General features: G+C 49.2%; 1 protein-coding gene and 1 long non-coding RNA gene across 3 annotated transcripts in view; one reads left to right on the plus strand and one right to left on the minus strand.

Moving 5' to 3' along the window:
• LOC140405773 (uncharacterized) overlaps nucleotides 1-7967 on the plus strand; it is a 29071-nt gene extending 21104 nt beyond the window's left edge. Inside the window, exon 2 of the long non-coding RNA XR_011938754.1 lies at nucleotides 4623-7967. This is a non-coding gene — a long non-coding RNA (uncharacterized lncRNA). The remainder of the gene's footprint in view (nucleotides 1-4622) is intronic.
• The window catches only part of LOC140405769 (uncharacterized), a 96516-nt gene continuing 79309 nt past the window's right edge, over nucleotides 993-18199 (minus strand). For both annotated transcript variants that reach the window (XM_072494202.1, XM_072494205.1), the window contains exon 14: nucleotides 993-4945. In XM_072494202.1, coding sequence (XP_072350303.1) covers nucleotides 4741-4945 — 205 coding nt within the window. In that variant the 3' untranslated portion in view covers nucleotides 993-4740. The remainder of the gene's footprint in view (nucleotides 4946-18199) is intronic.

Genomic DNA, 18199 nt, shown 5'->3' on the forward strand with positions numbered 1-18199 from the left:
TCCCTAGTAGCCCGGCGAAGGATCTTGCTAATGTGGAAGGAGGCGAAGCCCCCCCAGTGTGGAGTCCTGGATAAATGATATGGCAGGGTTTATCAAGTTGGAGAGGATAAAGTTTGCCTTGAGAGGGTCTGCGCAGTGGCAACCGTTCCTAGACTATCTCGCAGAGCGTTAGATGAAAGTCGGTCAGCAGCAGCAACTGGGGGGGGGGAGGGGGGTTTGTTTGGGGGGTATTCGAGCAAGGAAATACATGAAGTATCTGGAAAACTGACATGTACGGGAGGAATCCAATGTACAAAGGTCTGTAACATATCGATTTACCATTTTCATGGCTTGCTATGTGCGCTTTCTTTCTTTTGTTACGGGGGGGGGGGTTGTTTGTAAGGGTGAAAAATTGTGTTAAAATTCTTAATATATATATTTTTTTAAATAGAATTCTGTGGCAAGTAACTGACCTCCTCAAAGCCTGTCCCCATCTACAAGACACGAGTGTGACGGATTACTCTCTAGTTGCCTGGATGAGTGCAGCTTTAACAACACTCAAGAAATCGACACCATCCAGGCCAAAGCAGCCCGCTTGATTGGAACCCTATTCACCCCCTTAAACATTCCTTAACTCTCCCAGAGTCAAAAGTCTTGAACACCTGCCCTAACAGCACTGTGGGTGTATCAAATGGACTGTAGCAATTCAAGGTGGCAACTCACCATGACTTGCTAAGGGCAACATAGGGATGGGTATTCAGTGTTGGCCTTGCCATTGGTGTTCACATTGCAAGTATAAATTCAATATTGGAGCATTGTTTCAATATTGCAACATATTACCTTAAATTGGTTCATAATACTGATTTGAACCCCTAATTTACTCCATCCTCGCACATTGGCCTCATATCACGATCTTGTGCTGCATCCTGTGAAACTGTTTCCCCATCAGGAGATTGCCTCTGATTGATCAGTAGATAGGGAAATATTGGATAAGAAAAATATCAACTAGCAAATTCAAGATTGGATTTTATTAAACTGTTTGAAATAAATTTTATTCACAAATAAACTAATTTTACAGAAGTTCCCAAACTTTGACAGAAAATATACACCATTTTGTAGAAATATTAACATCTCTTGAATCATATAATCCTAATTGCTGTCACGCTTTGTGCTCCAAAGTGAGTGTACTTGAGTGATTTGCAGGGTCCAAAGGCCAATAACATCCAAACTCTGATCTGCAACTGGAACACAATACAGACAATCTCTGCAGGCGTGTTTCTGGAGTAGAGGAGTACCACTTTTCTAGCAAAAGGCAACAATGGTGCCTCAGTACTGACGGTAAGCAGCAGTCCTGATTTCATCTCTTAAACATTAAAACGTTTCCAAAAGGACACAGTTTTTGCTTTTTCCTGTACAAATCAATTAATCTTACTGTATTTTATGTCATATGGAGTTAGTGCTACTGAAGCTGCCAGTATTCCTCCAAGTTAGCTTAAGAATTTGACTGTATAAATCTCAAATATCTAACACAGAAAACAAGGGGCATGTGGTGCTCAATTCCAGTCCAAGACAAGCCATCCCTTTCTTTCTCAATTTTCTACCCCACCATCCTCATTTAAAGCCGATGACTCCCTTACTGGTACCACAGGCATCAAAATTCACACATGACCCCCAGATGATGATTTTAGATTGATTATTTGACCACAGGGAAACCAGTCCATGGGAAATCTTCAAGTTAGCAAAATCAGTGTTAACTGGATTTTGTGGCTTTAAAATGGGTTGGCACACTTACTGGCTATTTGTGCTGATGATCAGCTGCTATTGTTTCTAAAGTGGCCTACGAGCAGGGAACGGTCCACTTTAGGTATTTGGTCCTTTTCAATATCTAGATCAGAACTCTATGGGCTCCAATTGGCATTTTTGCCAGTTTGCCAGAACTGGTTGGAGCCTGTGCCACACTGCTTCTGATCGATATGTTTACAAAGAACAAAGAAAATTACAGCACAGGAACAGGCCTTTGGCCCCCAAGCCTGCATTTATGGAAAGGCTCCAAAGTTTAAAGTTGGGAGGCTAGGAGGAGCAGGAGTGAAAACCTAGATAGGGAGCTTCAGCATAATACAAGAACATCAGTGTCCAGGTTCATCCTGCTCTCAACTAATTGTCATATACACGTTACAGCAGCAGGGGGTCACTGGATAATGAGTTGGAGCAAGAACGCAGACAGATTTGTCTCCTTCATTTATCAGAGTACCAAAGTCCTACTGTGATTTTGACTGAAGCTAAGCAACTTAGTACAGACTGTGGAGCACAACTGAACCTTCTTTGCGTTTGTCTCAGTCTTCCACCAAACTAATTATGTCATTTATCTACTAAACCTCAGGGGTGCTCTCCATCCCAATCTGGTGCAGAGAACCTACGGATGGAGGAAACATTCAAAATTATAACTTGTGTAACTGCTCTAACTAATTTACAGAATGCCACAAAGTGGTGAGAAGGCATTCTAATTCAATCGTAAGGTAAAACCCCAACAGTTTAACTTGCCAATTAGTTAAATTTACTGAGAACAAAACCTAAACATATATCCCTGCATGTACCAACAATCAATGAAGTGCAACCAGTTGCAGAAACAGTAAAGGCCCAGCCTCTACTTTCCATGGCAGTTTAAAGCATCATTTCAAGTGCAATTTCATCATCTGGATGAAAGAACGAAAATAGAGTGTAGAATCCATTTAGTGCACCGATCCTCCGAAAGCACATTCTATCTAGGCCCACTCCCCCACCCAATCCCCACAACCCTGCGCATTGATCTTGGCCAATCCACCTAACTTGCACATCTTTGAACTGTGGGAGGAAACCGGAATACCCGGAGGAAACACACGCAGGCACGGAAATGTGCAAACTCCACACAGCCAGTCACCCAAGGCTGGAATCGAATCCGGTCCGCTAGCGTTGAAGGGCAACAGTGTTAACCACTGTGCCACCATTCCGTTAGAGAAAAAGCAATTCCAAAGAGTGCCATGTCTTTGTGTCCGATTTACAGTCTTTGGCTTGAGAGTTTCTTATTTAGTACCCATCAGAATCACAAGACCCACGGTAGATAAATATTGAATACTATGATTATGCAGGAGATGAGAGAAAATTCTGTATTTAAATAAAATATTGTGAATATCAGTGGTGGATCATGTGTAAGCATCTGCCATTGCAGGTTAGTAGGAGGCTGATTAGTAGTTACGATTCCTTCTTTAATGGTGGAGCTGATAGGGCGGTAATAACCTGGGCCACTTACTATTAAAAGATTATAAGGTATAGTAGGTAAGGAATGGAAATAGATTGTGAAATGACCTTTCAAATTAGCCCAGGCAATGGGGAGCCACCTCGCAGAGTGAAAATCTACAACCATTAACACTTGTTAAATCAGCCCTTGAGTGTTTTACCAATATTGTCTTATTGCACAAAATATAGGGTGATTGAGCAATCTTGCACGCCCAGGGAGGAAAGCTATATTCACCAAGAGCTCACATTGGAGATAGGGGCAGGATTCTCCGGTCTCTAACACCAAAATCACGTTCAGCAATCGGCCGGAGAATCCACTTCGGTGTTGAAATTGGAGGTGATGCCGCTTTTGCGATGCACCACCCCCTCGCGCCGCACACCGTATGGACGGCCTCAGGACATTACCCGAGGCCCTTCCCCTGATGTTGTGCCTCTGACGGGCCGAGTTCCCGACGGTGTGGGCCTCTCATGTTATTTTCTGTCGGGAACTCGGTGTGTCGGCTGCGGACTGAGTCCAGCACCACCACGGTCGGGGGAACAGCCGATCCGCAAGCAGGGGGGTGGTCCAGGGGTGGTGAGCCTGGCAAAAGGGGGGCAGGCCGGATCCATGTTGCACATGCGCGGCCACGGATCCGGCAATTTTCCAGCCGTATCGGCAGCTGGAGCTGGGTGCTCTACACTGCGTGCTTGCTAGCCCCCCACCAGACAGGGTATCGGTAGCCGTTTTGCGCCATTTCTTGGTCGTAAAAGCACTTAGTCTCAGTATCAGAGAATCCAGCCAAGGGTTACAGCATTGATGTCCCAATTCTCCAGCCACTCTCCACTGGAAGTGCAGGATCACAGGATTGACACCTACCTTTCCATCTTATTAGTCTTTCTGTTTCAGTCACAAACTTTATTTCATTATTGAGTAACCTATTGTTTTAATCTTTTTACTTTCCCTTTTTTTCTATTCAATTTTGACAATAACATGATAGGTTCACTGAAGCCTATTGATGAACAAGCATAACGCAGCCAGAAAAGTAAAATATTAAAAAGCTTAATTTTTGTGTGTATATGTACATATAAAAAATATATTAAAAATATAAAACAATTGTTCCTTGCTGTCATATCACTCACAGGAAGCATCTATTGATATTGACTTGAAATGCATACTCTACTGTGCACATATAGAAGATCTATGACGTACTATTGCCATTTCTTTGAAGATCTGCACATGCCCAAATGCGTTTAATTAATAATCTGTAACCAGTCCTCATTGGGTTCTCTCTTAAACCAAACAACACAGATTAATGGAACAAAACATGTCTCAGTTTTATATCCAGTTCATACATTTGTGGAAATTGACCATTACCCTTTATTTGTTACAGACAATGGAACTGGGATTCTACTATTTAAACATGGATGTCAGGAAAATTTCAGAATCATATTTATCTCATCAGTACAAAACATCAAGCAGAAGAATAATTTGACCATTTGGTAACATCATCAACTGGATGTGAACTGGCTCAGAGACTCCATGTCGAGATGCAGAAGTATTATCAGCCAGTATACCACCATCCAAAGAAGAATAATCAGATAAGGTAGTTGAGAATGACCAGAGGATCTTGGAGGTGCCTTATCACGAACAACAACAGCAGCTGGGTGCCACATTGCTTCCAATATACTTGCATTGTCAGACTGTGGGGTTAATCTGTAGAAAAAACATCAACGCAAAAATGAAGAGAGAGATGATTAGCAAATGTTGAGGTTCCTGTCACATCCCACATTTGAAGAATTAAATCAGTATCAGGTACACTTCAATATACCAGACACAGGAGTGATGTCCTACTCACTGTGACGAGAACCTGCACAAAAAAAAAAGCTCAGACTTAAATTTCATGTATTCTCTCCTCACTCTGTTCAAACAACCTCACTTGTTGCCATCTGCTATCAGTTTTTTTTTCAGTTTAGGAAATCACTCATACAAGAAGCTTCCTGTTTCTTACCATTGCACTTTGAGAAGTAAGCCCTAAGTGAACATTCTGTCTTATTGTGCTTCCCTCAGAGCATAGGCACGATCCAATGGCCACGCTGCGCCCGAAAAGCAGCTCCCCATGGCGCAGCGTGAATGATAAAAGCCGGGAGACCCTGCTCCCATGATCTACCCAACTCACAATGCTTCGCAAGATCCAACGCCCATTGTGGGTGGGATCATTTTTTGGTAAATCTGCATGTTAGAGTGAGCCAGCTAGTCTCACTCTAATGTGCAAATTCCCGAGATACCGGAGGCTTTGGGATTCATCCCCTTTGCCTCAAGAGACCTTGGGCGAGCTCGTTCAGCACTGATCACCACAAATGGGGACAAGGTGGAATGGAACTCATGGGGGTCTCCCAGGGGATTGGAGGCCCCCAGCTGCATACCCCTTGGCAGGGTGGTGCCCTGGTGTTGCTGGTGCAACTTGTGCACCCTGACAGTGCCAGCTTGGCACTGCCAGCTGGCACAGGCACAGCCTGGGTGCCAGGTTGGCCCTGCACACATGCTGTCCCCTTGGCAGTAAATGTTTTCAGACTCTGTAATTTTGTTAAAGTTCCTTCTGTCTAGTTCCTTTGTTTCCATTTATTTTATTTTATTGTTTTGGTCCATGAATCAATAATTGGGATGTGCCTTTAAGTAAAGAGAAGAAATCAGAAGACTCAAACTTTAAAACAGCCTGATAGCCAGGATACTCTATTCTCAGGCTTTGTGTTTGAGAGAAGGAGGAGCCAGACACTTCGCCACAAAGTACATGGGAGGAACCATCTTTGGGCGGAGTCAGTTTGATTGGTAGACAACCTTACCCAAGAAGATCACATCAGTATGGGTAGAGTTGGGAAACATTAAGGGGCAAAAAAAAACCACACCTTTTTTTGTGGGGGTTGTACATAGATCCACAAACTGTAATGTTGATGTTGGGAATGCCATTAAACAGGAAATTACGATAAAGGGACATCTGTCATTATAGATGACTTAAATCTGCATGTACATTGGACAAATCAAATGAGTAACAGTACCATAGAGGAGGAATTCCTGGACTGCGTACAGGATCATTTACTGGACCAATATGTTGAGGAACCAACTAGAGAACAGGTCATCCTAGGTGGGTATTGTGTAGTGACTGGGTATTGTGTAAAGAGAAAAGAATATTGGCAATTTAGTTGTGCAAGTCCCTTGGGGATAAGTGACCATAATTGGGTTACAAAAATCACCCCAAAACATAATCATTACACTTAGTTTGGAACATTTTTCCCTTTAAACACCAGCGACAAACAGATCCTTCAGCATAGATAGAAACGGGCGCCACCGCGCATAGAACCCTTCCTCCAACCCACAAAGGGCAAACTTGACATTCTCCAGGTTCAAAAATTCATGCAGGTCTACCTACGCCCCTACCCTCGGTGATGTTTGCAAACACCAGTTCAGCTTTGACAAAGGGTCATCTGGACTCGAAACGTTAGCTCTTTCCTCTCCATACAGATGCTGCCAGACCTGAGATTTTCCAGCATTTTATTTTTGGGTGGCAGCAAAATCCTTCATAGGCAATCGGGGAGGCGAAGGCCACCACATAGGCCCTCCTCCCCTCCTGCAGCCCCAGCTGCTCTGAGACTCCAAAATTTGTCACCAATAGGCACGGCGCGACTTCATACCGATCTCCAAGATAGCCTTGAACACCACTTCCCAAGAGCCTCCTGTTTCTCACACCCCCAGAACATATGGGCGTGGTTCACCGGCCACCACTCACACTTCTCACAGTAATCCTCCACCCGAGGGAAGAATCCTCTCATCAGGGCCCACGTCATATGTACCCTATGCACCGCTTTGAATGGATTGAGACTCATCCTCGCACACGAGGACATTGCAATATCTCACCCTGGCTTGGTCCCCAGCTCTTCTTCCCACCTGTTCTTGATCGTTTCCACTGGTGCCTTCTTTCCCAATCATCCATAAATATAATCGATCTTCCCTTACGCCCACATGTCTGGAACCAACTGCTTCTCCAATAATGTATACTCCATTATGTGAAGGAAACCGGGCAGCTGCTTCTGCATGTAATCCTGAACCTGGAAGTATCTGAACTCACTCCCCTTACTTCTGAAGCACCGTCAAGTCTGCAAACACCCACTTCGATGCTACAACCAAGAAAGCACAACAGCGCTTATACTTCCTCAGAAACGAAAGAATTTCGGCATGTCCACATTGACTCTTACCAACTTTTACAGATGCACCACAGAAAGCATCCTATCTGGCTGTAATCACAGCCTGGTATGTCAACTGCTCGGCCCAAGACCGTATGAAACTACAGAGAATCGTGAACACAGCCCAGTCCATTGTCTCTCTACACCTCGGGCAGCATAATCAAAGACCCCTCCCACCCGGGTTATTCTCTCTTCCAACCTCTTCCCTCGGGCAGGAGATACAAAAGTCAAAACACGCACTAACAGATTCAAAAACAGCTTCTTCCCCATTGTTACCAGACTCCCGATTGACCCTCTGATGGACTGAACTGATCACTCCATGCAACATCTCTACTGAGCAGTACTACACTCAGTATGCTTCACTCGATGTCTGTACCAATTGTATTTACATTGTGTATCTATCGTATGTCCTATTTTGTTCATGCATGGAATGATCTTGACTGTACGCAGAACAATACTTTTCACGCCCTAGATACACATGACAATAAATCCAAATCCAACCCCAGACTCAGACCTATACAATCCCTGCTAAAATGCCTCAAACGCATCATTAATTTGCTTCAGTGTCATCACACATACCCCCCGCAACACGTACACTTACCTACACAATTACTTGCGCCACCACCTGGCGTCTCAACTGTTGGGCTAGCAGGCAACTTGTCTTCTTGCCATATTCATACTGGGCACCCCTAACCTTCCAAAGCTGACCCATTGCCTTTCTGCCAGTCGGTTAAACTGCCACTGCAGTTCCTTTCTCTCCACCAGAAGCTCCCTGGTTGGGACCGCCGAATACCTGCGGTCTACCTCCCCAATAAGGGGATGGTTTAGCACAGGGCTAAGTCTCTGGCTTAAAACAGACTAAGGCAGGCCAGCAGCACGGTTCAATTCCCGTACCAGCCTCCCCAATGCCGGAATGTGGCGACTAGGGGCTTTTCACAGTAACTTCATTTGAAGCCTACTTGTGACAATAAGCGATTTTCATTTTTTTTTTTCATTTCAATTGCGCCCAGCAACCTCCACCTCTTCTCCCCCTTATCCCTATGGGCCTTTAAAAAAATCACATCCCCCTGGACCGCCGCCTTCAATGCCTCCTGGAACATGGCTGCGGATACATCCCCATTCTGATTAAACACCACATAATTCTTTATGGCCATTTACACCTTATCACAAAACTCTCTATTTGCGAGTAACCCCGAATCAAATCTCCGTCCAAGTCTCTGTGCCCACCCTACCTCAAGCCACATATTAACATAGCGTGGCGCATGGCCCTAAGTTACTGTGTCTGCATACTCCTATCCCACCACCCCCTCCAGCACCAAAAAGTCTATTCGGGAGTACACCTGATGAACCTGGGAGAAAAAGGAATATTCCCTCTCTCCCGGGTGCCTAAACTTCCACGGATCAATTCCCATCTGTTCCACAAACACCTCTAACTCCTTTGCCATCCCTATCCTAACCATTGACATGGGCCCTGACCAGTCCAGCCTCAGGTTCAGCATATGATTAAAATCTCCCCCCATAATCAGCCAGGAGTCCAAATCTGGAATGGACGCTAACAGTTTGTTAATAAAATCCACATTGTCCCAGTTGGGTGCATACACACTGACCAGAATCACCAGCGTCCCTGCCAACACCCCACTCACTATTACAAACCTACCCCCTGGGTCTCGCACCTCCCTCGACATCACAAACATCACCATTTTACTAAACAGAGTCGCAACCCCCCTTGACTTCGAGTTAACCCCCGAGTGGAACATTTGACCCTTCTTAATCACATCTGGTCCTTTACCTGTAAATGCGTTCCTGCAGGAAAACCAGATCTACCTTTAGACTTTAAATGCGCAAACGCCCTTGACCTTTTAACCGGTCCAGTTAGCCCCCGGACATCCCATGTTACCACCCTCATGGGGGGTTACCCCCCGCCAAGGTCTGCCATCATCCCCTACTATACGGTGCACTCAACTATCCGCTCTCCAAACCACTTGCGCCCACACAAAATGGCTGCACCCTCCATCTTTCCCTAGCCCACCTTGAAAAGCAACTGCACCACCAACCCCCCCCCCCCCCCCCCCTCCCCCCCCCCCCCCCCCCCCCCCCCCCCCCCCCCCCCCCGCCCCCCCCCCCCCCCCCCCCCCCCCCACATTCCTGTCTCCTCCCCTCACCACTACAGCCCCCCAACACCTACTGCTTCCATTTACTGGCATATCTCGCTAGCTCCCCGCTTTGCTCCATCACGCTTCCCCCCTATCTACACACTTACCAAAATGCCCCTGGTAGGCAGAACCAACAGCCCCTTACCACTAGAAAGCACACATAAAAGGAAACATTACATACAAAAATCAACAACATTTTACAGATGCAATAAAACATGCCCCAGACAAATCGTGAACCATACAAAGCATCCGAACCTTAACCCTCCCCCATCCCATGGTCTTGGACAAAGTTATTTGCCTCTTCTGGCGTCTGAAAATAATGTTCCTTGCCCTTGAACGTTACCCACAACTTGGCAGTGTACAAGACGCTAAACTGCACCTTACTCCAATAGAGTGCCCCCTTGGCCCGGTCTGGATATATCCAGACCCAATTCCCCTCCCAGCTACAGTCCCATGTAGCCTTGGCCCACCTCAGTATCTTCTGTTCATCTTGAAACCCCGCCCTCGGCTTCTGTCTCAATGACTGGTGGACCTGATCTACGTTGAGGGCCCTCTCAAATACCTTCTCATCCACCAGCTTCTCAAACATCTTAATCACGTAGCTGGTGGCATTTGTTCCCTCCACTCCCTCCAGCACACCCACGATATGCAGATTCTGCCGCCTGGACTGATTTTCGTAGTCGTCTACATTAACCCGTAGCACCTTGGACAATTCCCCCTCCATTGATACAATTCTGGCACTCCTGGTCTGAGATCATCTTCTCCATTTCTTTTTTATCTTCAAACCCTGCGCCTCCAGGCCTTTCCCCACTCGCTCTAGAGACCTGCAGAGGTGCTACTGCCCCCTCAATCGCTCTCAACCAGTCTCCCTGCATTTCCTTGAGCTGTTGTCAAAATTAATCTTTAATGAAGTTCATGAGCTGCTCAATCTGTGATGTGGCCATCAATGACGACAAATCCCCCCTCCCCCATCTTTCCCACTACTGCTAGGCTACGAGCCTCCTCAAACTCCTTGAGCTAAGGCTCTCACCATCTTCTGCCGAGTCTGCTACAATGTCATCGCACACTGCGGATGAATCCACCATCCACCGTTCCCTTAATTTATCACCCAAAAATCACCCATCGAATGGGCAGAAAATTCCAAAGCTAACACCTCCATGCAGCAGCCATCGTGTGTGTGACCGGTCATGGAGTGAGTGGTCACACATTGGTGGCTCCTGCTCAAGGCAGAATAGTTTGGTCCTTTTACACCCGATTTCAGAGGGTTTTTGTTTTGTGAGGTGCATGAGTTCAGAGATGGAGGTGCTCCTCTGGTGGAGCTGAACGAGGAATATAACAAATAAGAGGCAGCAGTCTGTCCGGGAGGTTTTTCGAAGTGTGACAGAAGGAAAGATGGTGGAGGGCTCTGGGGCGTCGTTACTGAGCAACTGGTGGACTTCTTGAATGCTAAGTTCCAGCAGCAAAGGCAAGAGGAATCAGAGGACTACGGTGGTGGTGCCACTCAGGGCAGCTATTGAGAGAGTGGAGCAGAGGCTGGAAGGTGGTGTCGTTGTGCTGCAACAGGAGACCGGCTGGCCTCTTTGGAGGTAGAGGGCTAGAAGCGGCTGAGGAAGAAGGTCGAGGACCTGGCGAATCGCTCCAGGAGGCAGAATCTCCGGATTGTCGGGCTGCCTGAAGGGTTTGAGACAACGCAGGCCACAAAGTACATGGTGAATATGTTCGAAAAGTTGGTTGGGGAAGGGGTCTTTGATGATGGCCCCCCCACCCCCCCTCCCGGAGGTGTATCGAGCACACAGGCAGTTGAGGTGGCCGAAAGCGGGGGAGCAAACGAGGGCGATGGTGGTGCGGTTGCATCGTTCTCTCAAGAAGGAGAAGATTCTGAGGTGGGCAAAGGAGATGAGAAAGTGTCCCTGGGAAGGAAAGGAGTAGCGGATCTACCAGGACTTGGGTGGGGCGCTGGCCAAGAGGTGGGCCGGGTCCAGTCGGATCAAGGTGGTCCTCTACGAGGAAGGAGTGAAGTTTGGGGTGTTGCATCCTGGTCGTCTGTGGGTCACAACCCAGAATCGAGCATTCTATTTTGATAGGCCAGAGAAGGCAAGTGAATTTATGAGAGATCATGGACTGGGAGGCCTGTGAGGACGTTGAACTGTGGAGGTGCCAATGTGGGTCTGCACGCCGTGCGGATTGTTGTATTTAATGTGTCTGGTTGCGGAGTGGATAAGTGTGTTTTGCTGTTTTTGGAGAACTGCGGGTAAATGGCGGCGGGGGGGGGGGGGGGGGGGGGGGATGATGCTGACACGGGTGAAGTTGATGTGATGCATTTGGTTACGGGGAGATGGCAGCAGACATCCTGGGGATGGCCCCGAGGGTGTGCGAGGCTGGCCTGGGAGACCTGGTTAAAGAGGGGCTGATTGGTGTGTGTGTGTGTGGGGGGGGGGATGCAGGGAGCCCCCGAGCCGGTTGATTACGTGGAGCGTTCGGGTTTTCAAAATGGCCCAGTTAAAAGGTCTTGCATTTTCGCGCATTTAAGGGGTTTGAAGGTGGAAGTTGTGTTTCTTCAGGAGATGAATGAAATGAAAATGAAAATTGCTTATTGTCACAAGTAGGCTTCAAAGGAAGTTACTGTGAAAAGCCCCTAGTCGCCACATTCCGGCGCCTGTTCGGGGAGGCTGGTACGGGAATTGAACCGTGCTGCTGGCCTGCCTTGGTCTGCTTTAAAAGCCAGCTCTTTAGCCCTGTGCTAAACCAGCCCCGGAGGGTGCCCTGAGATGCACCACAAGCTGGGGGAACCAGATGAGGCTGAGGAAGGGCTGGGTGGGGAAGGTGTTCCATTCGGGGTTGGATATGAAGACGAGAAGGGTGGCAGTATTGGTCAATAAGAGGGTGGTTTTTGAGGTGGGGAGGGGTATTATGACTGACCCGGGGGTGGCGGGGGTGGGTTTGTGATGGTCAGTGGGAAGTTGGAGGCAACGCCCGTGGTGTTGCTGAACGTATATGGCCCAAATTAGGATGATGTGGAATTTCTGAGGCGTATTCCGAACTTGGACACCCACTGGCTGATTATGTGGGGGGGGGGGCAGATTTTAACACTGCTGGATCCTAGATTGGACCGGTCGAGCCCTCGGTCCCTGAAGGTTTCGGCCATGGCAAAGGAGCTGCTGGGTTTATGGAACATATGGGGGGGGGGGGGGGGAGGGGGCGGACCCGTGGCGGTTTGAGAGACCGGGGGGGGGGGGCAAAAGAGTTTTCATATTTTTTACATGTGCACCGGGTGTACTTCCGGATTGATTTCTTTGTCTTAGGTAAGGCGCTGTTGGCGGGGTGGCTGGGTCGGAGTATTCGCCGATTGTGGTGTCGGACTCCATCGTTAAAAGATGAGATTTCTAAATTCTTGGAAGTGCAGGGTCGGATTAGGACATGTCAGCATGGATTTAGTAAGGGGAGGTCGTGCCTGACAAACCTGTTAGAGTTCTTTGAAGAGATAACAAATAGGTTAGACCAAGGAGAGCCAATGGATGTTATCTATCTTGACTTCCAAAAGGCCTTTGATAAGGTGCCTCACGGGAGACTGATTGGCTGTCAGACAGAAGGCAGAGAGTTGGGATAAAGGTTATTTTTCGGAATGGCAACCGGTGACGAGTGGTGTCCCGCAGGGTTCAATGTTGGGGCCACAGCTGTTCTCTTTATATATTAACGATCTAGATGACGGGACTGGTTAAGTTTGCCAATGATACAAAGATAGGTGGAGGGGCAGGTAGTATTGCGGAGGTGGGGAGGCTGCAGAAAGATTTAGACAGTTTAGGAGAGTGGTCCAAGAAATGGCTGATGAAATTCAACGTGGGCAAGAAGTCCATTGGGTGGACTTGCGGATGGCGAAGGGGGATGCCCAGCGGCTGCAGTTGATGCTGGATGTGGGGTTATTGGCGGCTAAGAGGGTTTGTGAAAGGGTGAGGGTTGCCATGTGGAACTACATGGAGCAGAATAAGACGGCGGAGTTTTCCACCTCCACGTTGTGCGAGGCGTTGGAGGCTGTGGCAAGGGGGGAGGTTATTTCGATTTGGGTACATAGGGAGAGGGTGCAATGGGCCGAGAGGCTGAAGGAGGCCATTCTGAGGGTGGACCAGAGGTACTCAGCAGTACCGGAAAAGTTCTGCAGGATAAGCTTCTGTCCGAGGAGGAAATAGGGGAGGGCAAGTTTGCAGATATGTATGGGGAGCTGTTGAAGAGAGAGAGTGCCCCCATGGAGGAGATTAGGTGTAAGTCGGAGGAGGAACTGGTGGAGTGGCTGGGGTATGCAGTGAAACTTTGCGGAGGGTTAATGCGTCCTCGTCGTGATAAGACTAAGCCATATCCAGTTTAAAGTGGGCCGACATGACGGTGACCAGGATAAATCAATTCTTTTCGTAGATTGGTGTGGGCAGTGTGCAGGGAGGGATGAATCATGTCCATATGTTTTGGGTGTGTCCGAGGCAGAGTGGGATTTGGACGGGAATGATTTGGGGATTTAGGTAGCCCCTAGTCCAGAGGTAGCGATATTTGGAGTGTCGTGGGATCTGGGAGTGCAGGTGGGGATAGAGGCTGATGTGTTGGTCTTTGCCTCCCTGAAAGCCTGGAGGAGGATTCTGATGTGCTGGTGGAATTGGGCAGGGGAATGGATGGGTGCTTTTTTGCATTTGGAGAAGATCAAGTCCGCTATTTGAGGTGTGGAAGAAGGGTTCACCTTGAGGTGAAAGCTGTTCATTGACTTCTTTAAGGAGTATTGAGTCGTCAGCAGGGGCAGTGGTGGGGGTTCATTTTCTTGGTTTGGGCTGGGGGGTTTGGGTGAAAAACTAGAAAAAGGGCGGGCGGGTGCCAGAGTAGCAGCGGGGAGAGTGTGGGATGTTTGTTCGGATGTGTAGAGAGGGGGCGGTTGTATTTCCTGTTTCTTTGTTATGTATGTATTTGAAAATGCCTTCAATAAAATGTTTTTTTAAAAAGTGTTTAACCCACCCGGATGTACCAGATTCCCAGTCCTTCACCGCACTGGGTACCCCTGGTTGGGGAACACCTTAATCCGAAGCCCCGATTATCATTCACAGGTTCTGCTTTCATACGGCTACCCAGGCCCAAGGGGAGACCAACAGCGACTTTTTGGAGCAATTGCACAAGCTTGCCGATACTTGTGAATTTGGGCCTGGTTTGTACCAATCCCTGCGAGACCGGTTCGTCTGTGGCATTCAGCCACGCAGCGTAAACTTGACAGAAATTCATCTTATTCTACAGCGGGCGGTCAAAATTGCCGTCTCCCCCGAGAGCACATCTTATTCTACAGTGAGCGGTCAAAATTGCCGTCTTCTCCGAGAGCGCAGAGCTGCGGGTTCAAGAACTCCAGGGGATGACGGTTCTGAATCTGGGATGCCTGATCGAGCTCCGACCGGGTTTTCCAAGGTCTGAAGAACAAACCTTGGAGTGGGGTGCATGCCGCAAAGATAGAGGTCGGCGCCAGAGGGCCGCCGAGACAGTTCTGAACAAGGAAGCCTAGACAGCAGCCACAGGCAGCAGGCCAGACCTCAGGACCTAGGCCTCGGAAGGCCCCCTGAGGACCTGCCCTCCGCCGCCCCCTCATGACCAGCATATTTTGTGGACGATGAGGATGCTGCACTGCGTAACTGCACCACGAGTGGCCCCAATTCAGGTGGCGCTGTTGGTAAATGGACACGCCATCAATATGGAAACTTGAAACCGGAGCGACGGTCTTGGTCATTAGCTGCTGCACGTTCCATAAAATCCGGTCCGGCATCTAGACACTGACCCTCCGCGACACCTGGCTGACCACATGCACGGTGAGCTGTTGGACATTGCAGGCTCTTCTTTGGTCCGAGTGACATACGGCCAACAATCGACCCGTCAGCCATTGGCGGTGATCCGTGGTGGGGGACCATGTTTGTTCGGCCGTGGCTGGCTACGACACCTGAAACTGGACTGGCAGAGAATCAGTCGTATATACCCGAATGGCCTGATGGGGTTCTGCCGAAATTCCCCGGGGTCTTTGAGGAAGGTTTGGGAACCATCAAAGGTGGCCAAGATCAGCATGGACCCACTAGTGCTGCCCCGCTATTTCCGGCCTTGACAGGTCCTGTATGCCTTACGACTGAAAGTGGATGCCGAGTTGGACCGCTTGGAGCAATTGGGAATGGTTTTCCCTGTTTAGTTCGCCGACTGGGCCATCCCAATGGTGCTGGTACCGAAGCCTAATATTTCCATGCGCCTGTGCGTAGATGGTAAACTGTGTCTCCCGTTTGGACCATTACCCAGTCCCTGGAATCGAGGACCTCTACGTCAAGCTCAGCGGCGGCAGGAACTTTCACGAAGCTCGACATGAGTGATGTGTAAATGCGTTTTCAACGCCCCGTATGTCATGTACTTGGGTTATAGGGTTGGTCGACATGGCTTACACCCTGTGGAAGACAAGGTACAGGCTATCAAGCAGTCCCCCAGTCCCTGGAGGGCAGATGGAGTTGTGTTCTTTCCTGGGTTTAGTAAACTTCTGTGGGAAGTTCATCCCAAACCTGGCGACGCTACTTAGCCCTCTCAGAACTTACAGTGCAGAAGGAGGCCATTCGGCCCATTGAGTCTGCACCGGGCCTTGGAAATAACACCCCACTTAAGCCCACACCCGGGACACCTTTGCGATGGGCCTAGCCACAACAGAAGGCGTTCTCTGCGTTGAAACGGCTGTTGTCCTCTTCCAAACTGCTCACTCATTTTGACCCCTTCAAGCTGTTCCTCTTGACATGCGACGCATCGCCCTATGGGATGGAGGCTGCCATTGCCCACTACATGGGCAACAGCTTGGGATGGCCCATAGAGTGTGTGTCCAGAACGCTCGTTGCCACGGAGCGTAATTACACGCAAATTGAGAAAGAGGGGCTAGCTGTCGTTTTTGATGTGAAAATTTTTTACCAATATGTCGGTGGGCACACATTTAGAGTCTACACCGACCACCAACCGTTACTGGGTCTATTTCAAGAGGATTGGGCGATTCCCCCGATCGCATCGACTAGGATCCAGCGTTGGGCTTTGTCACTGGCGGCGTCCAAATATATTTTGGAGCACTGTCCGGGTACAAAGCTTCCCCATACTGACGCATTAAACCGCTTCCCCCTCTCCACTCGACCACTGGCACCTGGTCGGCGAAGGAAGTCGTCACCGCCCTTCATTTTATGGACACCCTGCCTGCCGTGGCGGCTCGCTTATGGAGTTGGACCCAGATGGACCCACAATTCTCCCGGGTCCGCCACATCATTCTATAAGGGGCTCAGCACTGGCTTTGCCTGAAGACATCAAGGCTTGTACTTCAAAAGATCCTGGAGCTTAGTGTTGAGCACGGCATCATCCTGTGAGGGACTCGGGCGGTCGGCCTGGAGCACACAACCCCATTTTGCAAGATCTCCACAACATGCATCCGGGGGTATCCAAGATGGCCACAGCCACGTCTGGTGGCCTGGAATCAACGCGGACATCAAGAAACTGGATCAGCGTGCCAGACCATGCCAAGAAAACTAGAAGGGTCCGCCAGCGGCGCCACTGCACCCGTAGGAATGGCCGTGCCGACCGTGGTCTCGCCTCCCCATCGATTTTACTGATCTCTTTCAGGCGGCAATGTTCCTGATCATTGTGGACACCCACTTGAAGTGGTTGGAAATTCCCAAGATGTAGGAAACCACCGCAAGGGCGACAGTGGAACGGTTGCGGCACACGTTCAGCACCCATGGCATTCCCGACGTGCTGGTTTCCGACAACGGTGCAGCCTTTACTATTGCGGAGTCCGGGGCTTTCATAACCGGCAACGGCATTCGTCACGTGCGGACCGCTCCGTATCACCCGACCTCTAATGGGTTGGCTGAGCAGGCGGTCCAGACATTCAAGAGGGGCATGGAGAAACTAACCACTGAGTCTTGGGAGACTCGGTTAGCCCAGTTCTTGTTTTGTTAGCGGACCACGCCACCACAGGGTCGCGCCGACTGAGTTACTCATGGGGCGACGCCTCCGGACGCGTTTGAGTCTGGTCATCTGGACATCAGGGAGAAAGTCCGCTGCGGCCAAGACCGATCCGAATCGGACCTGTGCAGGCACACGCTACTGTGCTGCTTCACGCCCGGGGACGTAGTTTAAATCCGCAATTTCGGTACCACATGGATTCCGGTGTGTTATTGCAACAGATGGGGGCCGATCTCTTATTCCGTGCAGGCACCGGGCAGAGAGTCAGATCGCCACGTGGACCACATCCACCAGCACATCCAGGAGCTGCCGGAGCGTATCCTGGATGCTCCGGTCCCGCTTATTCCGCAGACACAATTGCCATCATAGCCACCACCTCCGTCAGCTGTCGATGTCCAGGAGGCCAAGATGCTTGATGCTGGCCTCTCAGATTCCGATTCAGACTCTGATACCCGAATGCCGCCTTCAAGCTAAATGGACACTGGGTCCCTTGCTACAGCCAATGGACATGGACGTTCTTCCGGACTTGGGGGGAGGGGGAGGGGGGGGGCGTTGTTATGACCGTCTCAGAGGTCACGGGGGTGCACACCATCCAGTTC

The sequence above is a fragment of the Scyliorhinus torazame genome, chromosome 2 (genome assembly GCF_047496885.1).
Source record: "Scyliorhinus torazame isolate Kashiwa2021f chromosome 2, sScyTor2.1, whole genome shotgun sequence".
Lineage (NCBI taxonomy): Eukaryota > Metazoa > Chordata > Chondrichthyes > Carcharhiniformes > Scyliorhinidae > Scyliorhinus > Scyliorhinus torazame.